A 19,385-nucleotide genomic window follows, 5' to 3' on the forward strand; every position below is an offset into this window, starting at 1 on the left:
ATGAAAAAATAATACAAAATAAAAATATACAATAATAAAAATAATGTATTTTTACACACATTTAAATACCTACACATGTACACATATGTACACATACATACATGTGATATGGTAAATGTTATTTCATTTATTGATTTATTTATTTATTTTAATGCTTTTTTTTTATTATGCATTGATGACAAAAAACTTTTTTAAATCATAGATAGATAGATAGATAGATAGATAGATAGATAGATAAAATAATAGCAGCTTGAAGTCATGTGACCACATATAAAACTTAAAAATAATGTCTTAAAAATGATCTTAAGAAGGGGGTTAAAGGGCGTATATGTAAGAAGTACAAATGTAAAAAGACACAAAGAGTCTTCATTAATGAAACAAATATGCCATCTGTCATCAAATATGTTAATAAAGTATACATAATAGATGTAGTTTGGACTCTAGTTATTTGGGGTTAAACATCAGTTATTCTGGGCTCTGTGTGGGCTGTATATGGCTGTATAGGGCTCTGTGGGGCTGTATAGGGTTGTATGGGGCTCTGTGGGGCTATATGGGGCCCTATGGGGCTGTATAGGGTTGTATGGGGCTGTATAGGGCTGTATAGGGCTCTGTGATGCTGTATGGGGCTGTATAGGGCTCTGTGGGGTTGTATAGGGTTGTATGGGGCTCTACGGGGCTGTGTGACCTCAGGTATCCCAGCATCCTCGCTGATGGTGGGGCAGATGTCGGCCATCTTGGACCGGAGCACAGTGCGGGATTGATGCGGTGAGTTTCTCTTTTTAAACTCGTTTTACCGCCGTTCTTCTGTCCGTCGGTACCGGCCACCGACTACTCTGGCAAGGACCCCCGGTGACCCACACCCGGCACGGTTCCTGTGGTGTGCCCGGGCCGCAGGGTACAGCGGCCGGTGTCTCTGCGCTCTGTTGTTGTGTCGGACCTCCGGAGGCCGAACCAGAACACCGGCTCCCGGCCGCCGCTCCGCCCCGAGCCCCAGGTCTCTCCCCGGCCTTATCGGCTGCTCAGGCTGGGTCAAACCGGCTTGCTTTTCCCGGTGTTCTTGTGTTACTTTTGGGCCTGATAGGAGCAGAGTGAGCTGCTAGCGTTTAGCTGCGGTTGTTGTTAGCATGTGTGCTAAAAGCTTCGTTTAACTATTCAACGAAGTTAGCTGCTAGTTAGCTAGCTACATGGTTTGCTTCTGAGGATAAAACATGTCAAATATCAGGTTTGTGTGATATTTGTCAAGTCTGACACAAACACATGTAATCATTTAAATCAGGAATAAAATGATCGTTAACAGACGTAAATTATGTTGAATATTAGCTTTAACTGTAGCCTGTGATGCTAACGGATGTTAGCTTTGCACTGGTTTGGGTCCTGATTTGGAGCTTTTACACAGTTTTTCTAACCTGTTTATCTGTTTATTAACTGCCAAGTTTGACATTTATTAACTTATTAAACAGACTGAAGTTTGTGAATGTTAATTATTATTTTTACTTGTTAGTTCTGTTTGTTTTCATACTATGTCTGTTCGATATCAACAAAGCTAAATGAAGGTGTTTTTTTATTTTTATTTATTTATTAATATGTGTGAATTAACGCGAATATGAACGTATCATTTTAGTATTTGGTACAGTTTTTATTGCACCTTTTCATTTGGTTATACAATTATAATAAATCATGCCTTTTTAGAAGATAACTGGACCAAAAACAAACATGCTTCTAATTAACATAAATAACACAAACGCACTATTTTTTATGATCACGTGTGACAAAATGAAGCTTTAAGTTATGCAGATTTACTAAATGAATAAATGATCCTCATCAAAGAATTTTAAAATGGATCAAAGCGTGACAACCTGCATATTTCATTTTCGGCTCGTTAATAAATATTGTTTTCTGTCCCTCTTTTTAAGAGGAACTCTTCTTGTTGTTTGTCTTCTTTTAGAACTGATGTTGGATAAAACGGTTTCATACAGAGATAAACGCAAACAATGATGTTTATATATCTGCCTTTATCGCAGTCAGTCAACTAAAACCATAGAAATGTTCTTTAACAGTGATTAGATGAATGCTAGTTCAGTTGTTTAAAGCAGGGGTTCTCAACTTTTGGGCCAGGACCCTATTTGGGGCCTTGAGACACTGGGAGGGGGTCGCCAGATGCCTTCAAGAAACAGAATATTTTCTGAACAATTTGAGCCCATTTTTGCTTATTTTTACCCTTTTTCTGCAACTCCACCAAACTCACCATATTTTTACCAATTTTTGTCACTTTTTCTTGCCATGTTTTTGCTCCTTTTAATGTATTTTTGCTACATTACTCCCATTTTTGACACTTTTCCATCAAATTTCATTGTCTTTTCTGCACATCTCTTCCACTTCAGAGACTCGTTCAGCACTTAAAAACCCTTTCCACCACCTAATATCACATATGTTGACCCATTATTGTCACTTTTAACCTCTTTTTATCATATTTCATAATTATTTTTTTGCCAATTCAACCACATTCACCATTTGTCATGCCCATTATTCACCAGTTTAAACAAATTGTTCCAATAATGATACTTTGAACCCTTTTTATCTTTTTTTCTGTCTGTTTTTATCCACTCTAATTTACAACTTTTAACCAATTTCTGTGGTTTTTAAAATCCCATTTCACCTCATTTTCCACCATTTTTGGTCACTTTAAACCATTTTATTAGGGATTAAAACCAGGATTTCCATCTTTAAGATGACTATAATAATAATAAATGTTCCTGGATAACAGTGGATATTATTCAGATGAATAAATAAATGTGGTTATCACAGATTCATAGAACAATAAACCATCATTTTACTGACTTTATGGATGGACCCCCAAAAATCTCTCCTTTATTCCCCCTTATAGATGGTCCTGTCTCCACATGACTGTTCTTCAATGTTCATGTCTGTGTTCAACCACCTTCAGTGGGGGTCCCCGCTCTCTGGGACCTTTATTTTGGAGGGTCCCCACTCTCTGGGACCTTTATTTTGTAGGGTCCCCGCTCTCTTGGACCTTTATTTTGGAGGGTCCCCGCTCTCTGGAACCTTTATTTTGGAGGGTCCCCGCTCTCTTGGACCTTTATTTTGGAGGGTCCCCGCTCACTGGGACCTTTATTTTGGGGGTGAACAGGTTGAGAACCACTGGTTTAAAGAACAAACTGTGATTGAGATGATTGAACGCTGACGTACGTACGTAGATGAGTAGTGTGTTTAACGTTGCTAATATGTGTCTTTACAGTGTGATTGTTCTGGTGTCTGGATGCAGGAGTCAAGCCGTCTGACAGCTCTCTTTGGTTCAGTCCGTCAGGTGACACGCGGCATGTTTGGTGCTAACAGGAAGAAGTTCATGGAGGGAGGGGTGGAGAGCGACTACGGGGAGGACACCAGTCTGTACTACAGCCAGCAGTCCATGTTCCCCACGCATCGCTCAGACAAGGACGTGAGTCAGCGTCATTAACCCGACGCCTCGGCTCCACACGGCACAGAACTGATGAAAAACAGAAAATACACAAAATGTTTTATTTATTCTTTTCTATTATAGAGAAAGTAAATAAACTCTAATCTGTAGACACCAGAGGGGTGTTCCATAAAGGAGGGTTAACGAACTCTGAGTCTATCCATAAACTCTGGGTCAACATTCCCCGCGATGAGAAACTCTGGGTATCGGATTCCATTACAGCTGGTATGAAGTGGGTTAATTAACCCTGAGTATGTAAACCTTGGGTTACTGACGTGCACGCGCGGCATAAAAAGCCATCATCAATGGATCGAAGATGAGTCGAGCTGCCATGGCAACCACCCGGAAAATAGTGATTTATTCACCATAATGGGTGAAATAAGTCAGTGTTGAAGAATATGAGCCTGTTCTAAAGGTGTGTTCAGTCTTCAGTGATTATAGTGGCTTACATCACCCATAATTAGTCACACTTTTTGGTCACTTCATCACTTTATCTCTTCAGTGACGTGACGAGTGGTGAAAAATGATTGAGATTATTGAACGCTGACGTACGTACGTAGATGAGTAATGTGTTTAACGTTGCTAATATGTGTCTGAGGAGACGTGTCAGCATCATAGGATGTCTGCATAGAGTCCTCCTGTTACACTGGATATTAAGACAGTAAATGCCGCTTGATATTGAATCATTTATATTGATTTTTAATGTAATATTGTCGCCAGAGTCATCTCAACGTCCTAAAAAATGTCATAAAAAACACTGAAGCGGGACGTGAACCCACGACCCATCGCTTCCATGCGCATCGTCACAATTCACTGCTCCATCATATCTTCAAAGATGTATGATCTACAGATTTAACTGTATAACAATATAAAACAATAATCGAGCCTTAAAAGTGTATTAATTTAAATGATCATCTCCTCCTTTATATTATCTACAGATTTGTATTCAGTGAACTTTACTACAGACGTCAGTAGATGTTTTAATGTAGATCAACCTCAACCTACATCCACAATGTTATAAAGAAAACTACTGTTTGCACACAAAAAAAAAACATAAATCAACACAACATTAGTAATGATGTGAACACGTCTGTGGTGTGTGATGTTACTAATATGTTTCAGAGAAAAGTGTTAAGGTTTATTAAAGTGTTCAGGTGGGCGGAGCCAGGTAGAAACCCAGGGTTTCTTTGATAAAACCTGCCAGTGACCAGGTTTAGTTCACGGACAATGTTGCCATGGTAACATACTCAGAGTTTGAACATAACCTACTTTATGGAATAAACCTCTGAAGTCTTTTATAGATTTGTCTTTTTCATTTATAGCAATAGTTAATCAATAAGTGATCAATCTAATCAGATATCAGTTATCAGTCACAGACGTATGAGGAATATATATGTCACAGACGTATAAGAATAGATCTGTCACAGACGTATAAGAATAGATCTGTCACAGACGTATAAGAATAGATCTGTCACAGACGTATGAGAATAGATCTGTCACAGACGTATAAGAATAGATCTGTCACAGACGTATAAGAATAGATCTGTCACAGACGTATAAGAATAGATCTGTCACAGACGTATAAGAATAGATCTGTCACAGACGTTTAAAGAATAGATCTGTCACAGACGTATAAGAATAGATCTGTCACAGACGTATGAGAATAGATCTGTCACAGACGTATGAGAATAGATCTGTCACAGACGTATAAGAATAGATCTGTCACAGACGTATGAGAATAGATCTGTCACAGACGTATGAGAATAGATCTGTCACAGACGTACGAGAATAGATCTGTCACAGACGTACGAGAATAGATCTGTCACAGACGTACGAGAATAGATCTGTCACAGACGTACAAGAATAGATCTTTCACAGACGTATATAAGAATAGATCTGTCACAGACGTATAAGAATAGATCTGTCACAGACGTATAAGAATAGATCTGTCACAGACGTATAAGAATAGATCTGTCACAGACGTATGAGAATAGATCTGTCACAGACGTATGAGAATAGATTTGTCACAGACGTATGAGAATAGATCTGTCACAGACGTATGAGAATAGATCTGTCACAGACGTATAAGAATAGATCTGTCACAGACATATGAGAATAGATCTGTCACAGACGTATGAGAATAGATCTGTCACAGACGTATGAGAATAGATCTGTCACAGACGTATGAGAATAGATCTGTCACAGACGTATGAGAATAGATCTGTCACAGACGTATGAGAATAGATCTGTCACAGACGTACGAGAATAGATCTGTCACAGACGTACGAGAATAGATCTGTCACAGACGTACGAGAATAGATCTGTCACAGACGTACGAGAATAGATCTGTCACAGACGTATAAGAATAGATCTGTCACAGACGTATAAGAATAGATCTGTCACAGACGTATAAGAATAGATCTGTCACAGACGTATAAAGAATAGATTAATAGAATAGATCTGTCACAGACGTTTGATGAATATATCTGTCACAGATGTATAAAGAATAGTTCTGTCACAGATGTTTAAAGAATAGATCTGTCACAGACGTTTAAAGAATAGATCTGTCACAGACGTTTAAAGAATAGATCTGTCACAGACGTTTAAAGAATAGATCTGTCACAGACGTATAAGAATAGATCTGTCACAGACGTATAAGAATAGATCTGTCACAGACGTATAAAGAATAGATTAGATAGATTAATAGAATAGATCTGTTACAGACGTATAAAAACACTGTATTGACCACAGTTACATTGTGTTGTTGTGTAAACTTGTGTTTGTGCGTCTCTTTGTAGATGTTGACTTCCTCCTCCTCGTCTTCGTCGGGGCAGCTTTCACAGCTTGGGGCGAGTTTGTATGGTCCACAGAGTGAGTAGATAATTTAACTCAGACTAATGTTGGATGGAACAAACACATCCAACACAACGTTGGATGAATAAAACCTAATAAACATTTGATCAGAAATGATTTCGCGCGTGTGTGTGTGTGTGTGTGTGTGTGTGTGTGTGTGTGTGTGTGTGTGTGTGTGTGTGTGTGTGTGTGTGTGTGTGTGTGTGTGTGTGTGTGTGTGTGTGTGTGTGTGTGTGTGTGTGTGTGTGTGTGTGTGTGTGTGTGTGTGTGTGTGTGTCAGGTGCGTTGGGCTTCCCCATGCGTGGGATGAGCAGCAGTAATGCATCACAGCTCAGTAGAAGTGGCCTCAGCCAATCAGGAGGGCAGCTCTCAGCTCACACCAACACAGCCAACAGCAGCTCCATGCACACGCCTCCATCACCCAGCAGGTAACCAATGACATCATAGTAGCTCATGCACACGCCTCCATCACCCAGCAGGTAACCAATGACATCATAGTAGCTCATGCACACGCCTCCATCACCCAGCAGGTAACCAATGACATCATAGTAGCTCATGCACACGCCTCCATCACCCAGCAGGTAACCAATGACATCATAGTAGCTCATGCACACGCCTCCATCACCCAGCAGGTAACCAATGACATCATAGTAGCTCATGCACACGTTTGATGGGATAAAACAAAGATCTTTTCATAGTGTGTCATTCTACTGCTACATAATTAAAAGTGTAACGTTTGGTTCCACACAACAAAAGAAAACTACCCAGTCAAAACACTTACACTTCTTTATTTCCATGATGACGGTGCGTTTTTGGTACTTCAATTTCTAATTAAATGATTTGTACGTTTTTGAATATTCATCTGAGAAGAAATGACACCTTGATGATTTTGGGAAACCAAACTGTGGTGAATGTGGAGCTCAAAGTAGGATTTTAAGTGTTACCTCAGCAACAAACTGAAGTCACTACACTGTGTGTTGTTGTGTAGTTTGTTTGCCCCTTTACTTTAATGCTGTTTAAGTTTTTAATTTAGGATTAAGCAAAAGAAAACGAGCGTGTAACTAAAAGAAATGAAAGTGTTGCATGTCAACATTTGTGTTTGATGTTAATCGTACTAGAACAGTTAGCTAAGTGGCTAACCTACATTAAAGAGTGCGCTGACTTTTTAAATTTTGGGGCTGATTTTAAAATGAATCATTGCTTTGTTTCACTGATAAATAACTTTCAAAATAGTGGAAAAATTTGTGATGAATTCATGATCATGAGTTTTCAAAAAATAAATTGCGATATGAAACATTTTTTACAATATTGCCTCACGGAGACGCTGTGCACATAGGCAGCGCTAACGCTACGTAGCGACTCCACTATGAGCCTCTGAGGTGAACATAATGGCAGTGATTGTGTTCATCATGTTTTCTTTTATAATAATGACTTAAATGTTTCGTATAATCAGATATGTGTCTGTTTATAAGGAATAGTTAAGTCATTATTATGGCAGTGACTGTTTTTCCTCCTCGTGACTGCAATAATCAACTAAGCCTCTAATATTATCAATGATTTTTACAGTTATAGTCACTACAGGAACATTTAATACCACAAAGTCAATGATTTGATCATTGTAGTGGTGCTATATCATGCTAATGCTAATTAAATTAGCAACAAATCCTCTGATAGATGAGTTAAATGTTAAAGTATGTATTATCCAGTAGTTCTGTGATGAGTGTATTTATTAATTGTGTGTGTGCGTTGTTGCATGCATGTGTGTGTGCTTGTAGAGGGATTCTCCCCATGAGCAGCAGAGCCGTGATGAACCACAGCCAGCAGGTGGGCGGTCCTTCAGCGCAGGTCGTAGGGATTGGAGGAGAGCGAGGGGTGGGTGGGGGGAGGAGTGGGGGCATGTCCAGCCCTAGCCGCTCCTCCCCCAGCATCATCGGGATGCCCAAAGCTCAGCACTCACGGCAACCGTTCACCATCAACAGGTGAGGGAACAACAACTTTTTGACACGATTTGAACCAATCACAGCGTCCCTGTGACCATTAGCTACTTCCTCATAGGTTGAACACATCTGACACCATACAGGAAGCCCCGCCCCCTCAGTAACAGACAGCCATTGAGTACTGACTAGTTGGCATTAGCTGACAGAGAAACACGGAGACGTAATACTGGTTATTAGTGAGTCCAGTGGTGTTCTAAAGCAGCTGGTGATCGTGTTAACTGGTGACTGAGTCTGAGTGTTAGCTGGTCATCAGCTAACACGGATACTAGGGATGGGCGATATGGACTAAAAAAAATTATCCTGATCATTTCTGGTATTTATCACAATAACAATAAACATCACGATAAATAAAAAAACTATAAATAAGTAAAAACAATTCCCAACTTAAAGTGTAAACAGGTTCTTTACAAACACAAATAAATGTTAATACATTAACATTAGACACATTATAAAAGGCTACAATAACTGCTGACTCATAGAGTTCATGAGCTAATATTTTATGAATATATTAGTGCATGTGGATCAGCCTATTAGTGTTATTGTATGTAATTCATTTATTTCCTCACTTAAAATGAATTATTTTCTAAAAAAAAAAAAGCACATGAAAATCACAAATAACGTTGTTAGTGTTTTTACTGCTGATGAATCATTTATCTGATAATGAGTTACATAAAGTTATGATTGATATCGAGATAACAATATAATTAAAAATATTGCGTTTCACAAGTTTAGACGGATGAATAATGACATTAATATTTATGCTAACATTTATTTCACACAACGTATGACATGTTTAGCTTTTATTCTTCTATACAAGTGTTAAATCTGACCATAAACAAATCTGTGGTTTTATGACAGTAAGACGTGTTTTTTTTATTTGGTTTATTCCTTATATGGAGTGGTTAGCATTAGCTCTAACCCCAGTCTGTGTGTCGATGTGTTAGCTTAGCATAGTTAGCTTTAGTTGAGTTTCCAGTTCATAATCATTGCTACAGGTTCATCTCTGTACCTGTGTTTGTAGAACTTAGGGTGGATCTGATGGAGGAACTAGGATTGGTTCACTTTGTTGATGTGTAACTGGTTTTAACCAAGTAGTGGTTTGTGTGTGTGCGTGTGCGCGTGCGTGTGCGTGTGCGCGTGCGTGTGTCAGTATGTCGGGGTTTGGTGTGAACAGGAATCCAGGCTTCAACATGAACAACTCTCTCTCCAACAACATCTTTAACGGCACAGGTGGGACTAATAACACGCCTCTGTCGCAGGAAGTGTCAGTGTTTTCCTCCCGCCAAAATAAAACCCGTTTGTTTCAGATGGCAGTGAGAACGTGACGGGGCTGGACCTTTCCGATTTTCCTGCGTTGGCCGACAGGAGTCGGAGGGACGGAGGGTCGAATCCCACGCCGCTGCTCAACCCGCTGGCCGGTCGGGCTCCGTACGGTGAGTCACACAGTTTTTTATTAAACTGGTTTATTTTAGAGACGTCCTGAAACTAGTCTGAACACATTAAAGCCAGGGGACAACATCAAATTAAGACTTGTTCTTAAAAAGTTAACGCCAGATTTAGCATTTTGAATGGAATATGCAAAAGACTGGAAAAAATCAATGCAAATTCGATTAATTTCAGTTTAGACTGTCTGATCAAATATCTAAAAGCTTTCAGGTTGATGTTTGTTCTGATCTGATCAGGAAATCTCAATTTTTATACCTTTAAAGTGTCTTTACTGTTTAAAAATTGTAACAAAATAAAATGTCCATCCAGCTTTGGTTTAATCTATCTTTAATAATTAACAAAGTAAAGAAATGTGAATCACACAGACATTTATTTTAAATGCATTAAAAGATACCAAAACATAGTAACTTAGTATATCTGCGCTCACTGATTTTTATTTTTTTCAAATGTTTCTTGCTAAATTACTTCTGTTATTCACAGTGTCAAACCGCCCCCTCCCACCTGCATGTTTTCAGTTTAGTTTCAGTTTATTTTCATTACAATAGGGGGCAGTGCAATTTAATAAAACACATGATTAAACATGAGTAAAAAAGACAGAACTAGCCAAGGAGGCTATTTTTGTGTGTAGTCCTCTGGCCATGATGTTAAAAAAGGAAATAAAATACATTAACAAATATTAACATGACAAAAATACATAATAGAAAAGACAAATCAAGACAACGTAACAATAAGTTGACACAATAGGAAAAAACAAAACAAAAAACACTATTTACAAGATATACAAAGCATACAAACACAAAAGCTCACAGTTAATGGTGCAGTCCGCAACTCTCAGATCCCTCCCTCCCTCCCTCCGCTGCTCTCTTGCCCTGCCTCCAAACTTTCCAAAGGCCCTCTAGTGTAACAATTACAAATCAAACATAATGTAAATAAAGCAGCAGTAATTACCTTTCAAGCAGAAAAGTCACCAATTCCATCTTTTACTCCTCCACATCATACACTGTAAAAAAGACGGCGCTCCAGTTTTGCTTTAGCAAATATGACAAAAAGTTACTTTTACAAGAGTTGCAGACTGTACCTCTAAAGGACCCATTTTTCACTCATCTCCATTTGTTCTAAGAACCCCAAAAACATTATTTGATGTTTATTTTCCCAAACTCGCCTGTTTTCCAGAGTTTTAGCCTCTGAAAAGTCACTTTCTGACCAGCCCTACACAAACAGGCTGCTTTGCGTCCTACCCACACGGTGACGTAGGACCAGAGGACGGCCCGCCCTCCTCCCACCCATTTCGTAGCTGAGCTCATCAGAATCAGAAGAATCAGAATCATTTTATTGGCCAGGTACAGTTAAGAGCAGGGGTCTCTAACTCAAATTACCTGAGGGTCACAGTAGGCAGAGTCTGGGTGAGGCTGGGCCGCATCAGGTATTCCACAGAAAAACTTTGGTTAAAAAAATTTAATCTTCATAAACAGCATTACTAACAGTTCTTTAACCTGCACAACTCAAAGAATCAGAATCGAGCATCGTTTAGAACAGGAATCGAAATTGAGAATCGGAATCAGAATCGGTAAAATATAAATGATGCCCAACCCTATCAGCTCATCACTTGTATTGTGTAGAATCGTCGTTGTCTCATTCAGAAGTAAGTAAACTATAAAGTTTATCATTATATATGTTAAAAACACGACCAAAAACTCTGTTTTAACTCTGTCAGCGGTTATTACAGGTGCTGCTACAGTTGATGGATTTTCTTTGTACCTTTTTCAGAGAACATAAGACAATTTAAAAAGTGTATCTGGAGAAAATTACCTACCCTAACTTTAATTTCCGGGATTCCACAAAAAACTTTGGTAAAAAAATTAAATCTTCATAAACGTTATTACTAACAATTCTTTAATTTCAATGGGTTCTTCTGAACATGAACTGCCCTGAACATGAATGCAACATACATAACATGAGATAATGTCAGCTGTCGTTCTCCTCAAAGTCACGTGTTGAGCCAACCAGACGCACGGAGAACGTCATTTCTGCTTTTTCTTTTGACAACAGCAAGGCGGATAATGAACCACTCGGCAGAAATGGTCTTTTTTTTTTGTGCTCAGTGTTCATGTATTTTGTGATGACATGAACATCGTGACATTTGTAGATGGTAGAAAGTACCGAGATAGAGAGCAGAAAAAAGGCGATTGCCAGTGGGGCGTTTACTATCCGTCGGGACAGTGGGACATTAGCCAATTATAGCTGATATAAACCATGGGACGCAGCCACAGAGGCTTTTATTTTCTATAATAACCCCATGGAATCAGTGATGTTTTGTTGAGTATAACCGAGGTGGGTAGGTCCACTATGAGCCCCCAGCCTCGGAAGCGGGACGGCAGGTGCGAGCTGGCTGGGTGGGCGGCTCCATCGGAGGTGTGCTTCCCTTGGTGACATCATCAACGCACAATGCTGTAAAGTGCCATTCATATTGTAACAGGGTACATTACGTTTTAACGACTTCCATTAAAGGCTGATAAACCTTTGATAACGGCTCGAGTCACGTCATTACAATACAGTATAAAACACATGGGCCGCACTAACATTACATTTTCACATTGTCCCGTGGGCCGCAAGAATGAGACCTCTGGTTTAGAACAATACAAGGAATTGAACTTGGTAGTTGCAGCAAAGAACACATCAACATGAGACAGAGCGTGGGGGCGGCACATACATAGACTGTAGAAAATACACACATAGCTCACCTTTGTGGGTGTGTCTGTTTACACGTCAATCATGGCTGAAAGCTTCTTAGAGGCGTGGCTTCTCCAGGTCAGTGCTCCGTCAAATTCATCATCAAAATGGGAACTTGGCATCATATTGTAGTGAGGTGTTTGGGCTCGACCTGTAGTAAGAAAGGAGCAAATCACCCTCTAGCGATTGATGGAATCAATGAAAAAAAACACTTTGATCATGTGTATGAAACCCTAATAACACTTTATGTTTAAAGTACAGAAAAGTTGATTTAGCATAACATGGGCCCTTTAATGATGGCAGATGTAAGTGTTCACCAGCAGGTGGTTTGTAAAAGCCCTGCTGTTTAACAGTCTCTGGTTCCTCTAACGGACCAGACGGACTGACTGAACACAGTCACCTCTCACAGAGCCTCTAGTGACCTGTTCACCACTGTTCCTCTGACCAATCAGATGACAGGAGCCAAACTATGTGTTGCTTTGTACATCAAGCATAGATTTGTAAATTTGTGAATATCTGGACAATTTAAAAAACAGAACCAGAACCAGTGATGGTAATATTTTTGTTTTTTGTCCATTACTTTGATAACTTGCTTATATAAAAGTACTCTGATTAGCTTGGGACCAGCTTGTTAGACTATAATTAAAATAACTAAAAATCATTCAGACGCTGCTGTCAGACTTTTAACTGGTACTTCTAGAACATCCCACATCACCCCCATTCTTGCTACTCTGCACTGGCTTCTAGTTAAGCTTCGCATAGAATATAAAATATTAGTTCTCACGTTCTGAGCATTACATGGTCAGGCCCCTAAATATATCTCAGACTTGTTGTGCCCCTACTCATCAGGGCGATGCCTTCGGTCTTCAGGTTAGGGTCTCCTAAAGACCCCAAAAACTAAATTTAAAACCAGAGGAGACCTGGCGTTCCAGGCTGTAGCTCCCAGACTCTGGAATAACCATCCTCAGGGATGAGTTAAATGCAGAGGACAAATTCCATTAATGTAATAACATTCCATGCCAATTAAAGGCGAAAGCCCCAATTTAATCTTTAATCTTAATCTTTAATTTGGTTAGTTTAACTGCAACAAGATCTTTGGAGCAACCATGACAAAATAGGACCATATCGTCTGCGTACATTATGCACTGGACTTCGGGGCAGACGGTTAATGCAAAGGCTGAACAAAAGGGGACCTAAAATTGATCCCTGTGGTACTCCAGTAGCAATCGTAAGTGGCTCAGACTTAACACTGAATACGACCACGCAGATAAGATTCCACCCAATTCACCATAGTATCAGAGAAATTGAAATCTGAGAGTTTTGAGAGTTTAGATCTTCCAGTGAAACGCTTCATGTGACGTCAACAAACTTAATGTGATTATGTTTCCAGTCGGCATGGTAACCAAGCCGTCCAGTGAGCAGTCCCAGGACTTCTCCATCCATAATGAGGACTTTCCCGCACTGCCCGGACCAAACTACCAAACTAAAGACTCCAGCAGCACCAACGATGACAGTAAAACGGTCCGTAATGCGTCCCTGTGTTCTCGTCCAACCCTTCGTCTGATCCTCTCCATCTTTTCTCCAGAACCTGAACTCATCGGGAAAGTCCAGCTCCAGCACAGACGGTCCAAAGTTCCCCGGTGATAAGAGCTCCGCCCCTAGCAACAACAACCAGCAGAAGAAAGGCATCCAGGTGCTTCCTGATGGTGAGTCCTCACACGAACACACACACACACACACGAAAACGCTCTGATAAAATGTTCAGCTCCAGCACGTCTATCTATAGATGACTGTGGTTCACACTGTAACACAGTAACTACTGTTAGTATTGTTCTGTGTTTGACTAACATCACATGATCAAACCTTTTCTAACATTCCACATTACAAAATGAGTTATAAAAGTATGTATGATTCATACTGATATTGTATCAGATCAATATCAGTATCGGCCGATATGCAAAGCTGCAATATCGGTATCATATCGAAAGTGAGAAAGTTGTATCGGGACATCCCTATAAAAACATACAGTAGATCACAATATATAAACACACATTAAACTTTAATCAAATTTAGTCAAAATCCAATCAGTACTTTTGAGCTAATCCTAACAGACATACAAACAAATAAATACATAAATAAATGCTGGACGCTGAAGAATAAGATAAATAAAAACTATATTTATTATATCAGAGACTTTAGATGTTGATCCATAATATTTATAAAAATAATAATACCATTACCATTATTGACTGTTATATGACTTTGTTCTCGGACTAGGACATCCTGAGTTAAAATGATGTTTGCATGTTCTCTCCTCAGGGCGGGTCACCAACATTCCCATTGGCATGGTAACGGACCAGTTTGGAATGATTGGCCTGTTGACGTTCATCAGAGCGGCAGAAACAGACCCAGGGATGGTTCACCTGGCGCTGGGCTCTGACCTGACCACGCTGGGCCTCAACCTCAACTCACCAGAGTGCGTACAGCACTGAGGGTTGTGGGTTTGAATCCCACTCTGTGTGTTTCTCTCACTCCATAAATGGTTTTATTTGTGAATAATGAATGTTGTTGTTTGTCAGGAATCTTTATCCTAAGTTTGCGTCTCCTTGGGCGTCGGCACCGTGTCGGCCGCAGGACATCGGTGAGTTACACACACACACACACACAGTGAAGCTATATTAAACCTAACGTGTTCCCACAGACTTCCACGTTCCCTCAGAGTATTTAACCAACATCCACATCAGGGACAAGGTGCGTAGGCGTGTCCGTCCTCCCACAGCCGTCACTCAGCCGCTAACCTGACCTCTGCTCTCTGCAGTTAGCTGCCATCAAGCTGTCTCGGTACGGAGAGGATCTGCTTTTTTACCTTTACTACATGAATGGAGGAGACCTGCTACAGCTGCTGGCTGCTGTGGAACTGTGAGTCACTGATTAGTCCACCAGCACTGAACTGTTCTAACAGCATTAGTGTGTGTGCGTGTGCGTGTGCGTGTGCGTGTGCGTGTGTGTGTGCGTGTGTGTGTGCGTGTGCGTGTGCGTGTGCGTGCGTGCGTGCGCGTGCGTGTGTGTGTAGGTTTAACAGAGACTGGCGGTACCACAAAGAGGAGCGGGTCTGGATCACACGTGCTCCAGGAATGGAACCAACGCTGAAGACGAACGCCTACGAACGAGGGACCTACTACTTCTTTGACTGCCTCAACTGGAGGAAGGTCGCCAAGGTAACCGTGTGTGTGTGTAATTGTTAGGGGTGTAACGATTTCTTTTATCAGCGATTCCATTGCAATCACATTGGTTTTTGCTGATTCAATTCACCAACAAAAACACTATTTCTGGAAGAAAATACAGATTTTAATTGTGTGGGAACAGATTCATTTAACCACCAATGTACAGGTTAAATATGTATGTTTTATGTGTGGCAAGAAATGAGTAATTAGCATGTGTTGATCACATGATCATGTGTTATCATATTCATGTTACTTTTTGTAGCTTTTCATATACATTAACTATAAAAATCTTCTTTATAAACATTGTGTTCATATAAACTGAGATGTGTAAGAATTTGAAGATGAAGATACTGTTTTATTTATTGATGTTAATTTATTATATTTTAAACTGTTTTTAAGTTTCCATTTACAAGATCAATAAAAATCAATATATGTGGTATCAGGATGGGAAACTCGATGAGCACAGATTGATGTGTGTGTGCGTGTGCGTGTTTTTGCAGGAGTTCCATCTTGAATACGATAAATTAGAAGAACGACCTCACGTCCCATCGACCTACAACTATAACCCCGCCCAGCAGGCCTTCTGATTGGCTCCGCCTGCCGTCAATCTTCATGGGCTCCTTTTTTTAGGGATTCCCCGCCTCCACACTCTTAATCTGGCCAATCAGGATGCAGGACAGAGCAGGTGGTCAAGCCTGTGGAAACAGACCTGATTTCAACTTTTAACTTTTGTTTCATGGTTTTTATTTTTTTGCACCTCCTCCATGTTTGGTTTGGTCCATCAGCAGAAAAACACACACACATCAATGCTTTTATAAAACACACACACACCTGATGTGTTTCCTTCTCCCGACAGACATCAAGGATAGGTTTCCTTATTTTTACCAGAACACGGGATCAGACGCAGGACGGTCAGGGAGAACACGCCATGTACATTGTAGCACTGTTTCATAATAAAAGAGAAAAGAAAACACCTTTTTCTTTATCCTCACCTTTTCTTTCACGTTTACGTTCAACTTTTTGAGAAATATTTAAAGTTTTACATTCCACACATACTTTCTCTCCTTTGTTTCTAACTTTAATCTTTTCATCCTTTGTCTTTTTTTACCTCTCTGGTCTATTTCCATCCCAACGATGTCCGACCCAACACTTCCATCTGTGCGCTGAATACCACAAATCTATTGATCATATGATCACATCTGAACCAATGACAGGCCTTTATAAAAAAAAAAAAACCTTTACATAACCTTTGAATCAATTAAAATTTGAGGAACTACAACACCTCTAATTCTGAATTATTATCTCAGGATTTTCAGGTTTTGTGGATAAAACTTATGCTAGTCTAACATTTCCTTAACTAATATTAACATTTTGGTTTTATTTTATTTATTAAACCTGTTTTTTTATGGGAGTCTTGATCAAAAATGTCATTAAACTACAGTAAAAATAATTTCCAGATGTTGTGCTGCTTCGTGTTTAGCGCACAGATGTGAACGTTAGCTAAAAAGCTATTTTAATGTAAACCGTTCGAAGAAGTGGAGGGAAAACGAACCCCAACCTGGCAACCACAGGGGGTACGGACAGCCGTCCAATCACAGCGCAGCAGCAACCAGCCAAGGACACGCCCACAGACACGTGACCTGTGAGGAGGAGGGAGTTCCCGCTGTTTTTGTTAAAAATGGCAGCTAATGTTTTCACGTAGGTATGAATGTAACGTTCATATTTCCGGTGTTTTCATAGGAAAAGAAGAAAATAATAAATATTCTGCTAATGAAACAAACTCTGCTGATGTCGAAGCATTTTTTTTCCAACATTAATTCTGATATTTTGTTGTGTTGAGCATGAAAACAAATGCTGAAATAATTAAACTCTAAATAATTATTAAACTCAACAAACAAGCTTTCATGGCTTTACAGAGTTAATTATTGTGTGTTTAAATATTAAAAGCCATTAAGGCGTTTTTATATCATGAAAAACTCATTTTTTAATCTCCAATAAATCACAGTGTCATTAAATCTGTCATCATTCAAAGTATTAAAACTACGTAAAATTGATCATATGTAAAGTCTGAGCTGCCATTGGACTTTATTCAGAGCTTTTTTCTTCCCAAAGTGGAAAAATTCCGATAATTTGTGGATTATGTATTATTTCCCAGCAGTGACCACTGGGGGCGCTGTGAGGTCATTCTTTTTCACATTCCTACTTACATTGTCGTGGCAATGCAATGTTTTCTAGTTTTAACAAGTTATTTTTTTGTGTTTTCATGTCGAATACCTACAAGCTCCTCCCTCTCTTGTTACAGGTGGACAGTGGGCGGAGTTTTGATTAAGTAGATTTCGAGGGATTTTAAATTCATCTATTATTACAGTGGTGATAATAAATTGGTTTTATGTTTGTAGATTATGATCAGATTTGTTTTCTAGCCACGCCCACCTGTAGCCAGAGTGGGAGGAGCTTAACATGCTTTTCAAAGTAACGGAAAAAGAAGCAAAATTTTAAAAAAGACGGAAAAATAAATAAAAATCAACAAAAAGGCAACAAACAATAGATGAAAAAACGTGTTTTTTTGCTTGTTTGTTTGTCTGTTTTTTTCAATGATCCTAATTTACTTCCGTACATTTTCTTTCAACTTTAATTAGTCAAATTAAAAATCTGGCATCAAAATTAAAGATTTCGATAGAAAAATATGATTTTTCCAGACTAAACAGTTACAAAATATATATATATATATTAAAAGTTGAAAATAATATGAAATACCTAAAGTCAGAGTTCTAATCATAAATCAATGCATCATTGAATGCATGCATTGGTTTAGATATTTCAATGTTTCGCTTCCATACATTTAAAAAATAACTTTATTGCAAACAAAATATAGAAACCAGTCAGGGCAAATATTACATATTTCAATGTTTAACATGAACAGATTCCTTCAAGAATACAGACATTATACAACATAAAAACAAGGAAATTAAAATGACACATCTAAATAACACTGAGAAGATACTGTACATACACATAATAATAAAAACATTTAGGTAGTTGACTTAATAGCTGTTACGTTTCATTAAATCTTTTTTTAACCAATCTGACAAATAGTTCCAGAATTGCTTCGTACTTCTGTACATTTTCTACATCATTATGATTTGTTTCATAGGTGTACTGCAGTAGTGCTTTGAGAGCCACATGTGGATCTGATTGGATGAAATAATCCGCGTCAGATCGTTGTGAGTTGTTTGGAATCTTCTTTATTTTGGAAAAATGTTGTTCTTCTTTGGTAAGCAGCATCTTTATTTATTTATTTGGTTCCATCTAAATAAATAAAGGAGACTTTATTTCCATGCCTTTCTATTGTATTTCTATTTTCCCACAGTGAGAACATTAATGTTGTCTCTGCTGAGCACGTGACGTGTTTTATTTGTAATTTTTTGATCTGCAGAGATGATAATAATCTGTGCTCTGATTAGCATCGTTTTTCTCTGAGCTGATGAGCTCACGACAGTCATAGAAACACTAGAACAGACATAGGCAACTGGTGGCCCGGGGGCCACTTGTGGCTCTTGGTCATATTTGGTGTGGCCCCAGAAGAAAAAGCAGAAAATGACCAAAAACACATAATTTTTTTTTTTTTTTTTTTTTGGTAAAAAAGCATAAAAGGAAAAC

The 19,385-nt window shown here is 39.0% G+C and overlaps 1 protein-coding gene across 4 annotated transcripts; it reads left to right on the plus strand.

Moving 5' to 3' along the window:
• Positions 1 to 613: 613 nt before the first annotated feature.
• LOC114464418 (CCR4-NOT transcription complex subunit 2-like) lies at positions 614 to 17,277 on the plus strand. 4 transcript variants are annotated; one of them, XM_028448573.1, is made up of 15 exons: positions 614 to 765; positions 3,257 to 3,457; positions 6,274 to 6,346; positions 6,609 to 6,756; positions 8,104 to 8,307; positions 9,476 to 9,555; positions 9,633 to 9,758; positions 13,892 to 14,022; positions 14,087 to 14,207; positions 14,821 to 14,977; positions 15,081 to 15,142; positions 15,203 to 15,252; positions 15,320 to 15,420; positions 15,575 to 15,719; positions 16,226 to 17,277. In XM_028448573.1, exons 2-15 carry the CDS (start codon positions 3,278 to 3,280, stop codon positions 16,310 to 16,312), a joined length of 1,665 nt encoding a protein of 554 aa, XP_028304374.1. In that variant the 5' UTR covers positions 614 to 765; positions 3,257 to 3,277; the 3' UTR covers positions 16,313 to 17,277. The 4 variants fall into 4 exon arrangements, with proteins under 4 accessions (XP_028304374.1, XP_028304376.1, XP_028304377.1 ...); XM_028448575.1 differs by having other exon boundaries at positions 658 to 765; positions 3,318 to 3,457; XM_028448576.1 differs by lacking the exon at positions 614 to 765 and adding an exon at positions 808 to 994 and having other exon boundaries at positions 3,318 to 3,457.
• The last annotated feature ends 2,108 nt before the right edge of the window (positions 17,278 to 19,385 follow it).

Source organism: Gouania willdenowi, chromosome 6, assembly GCF_900634775.1.
Source record: "Gouania willdenowi chromosome 6, fGouWil2.1, whole genome shotgun sequence".
Lineage (NCBI taxonomy): Eukaryota > Metazoa > Chordata > Actinopteri > Blenniiformes > Gobiesocidae > Gouania > Gouania willdenowi.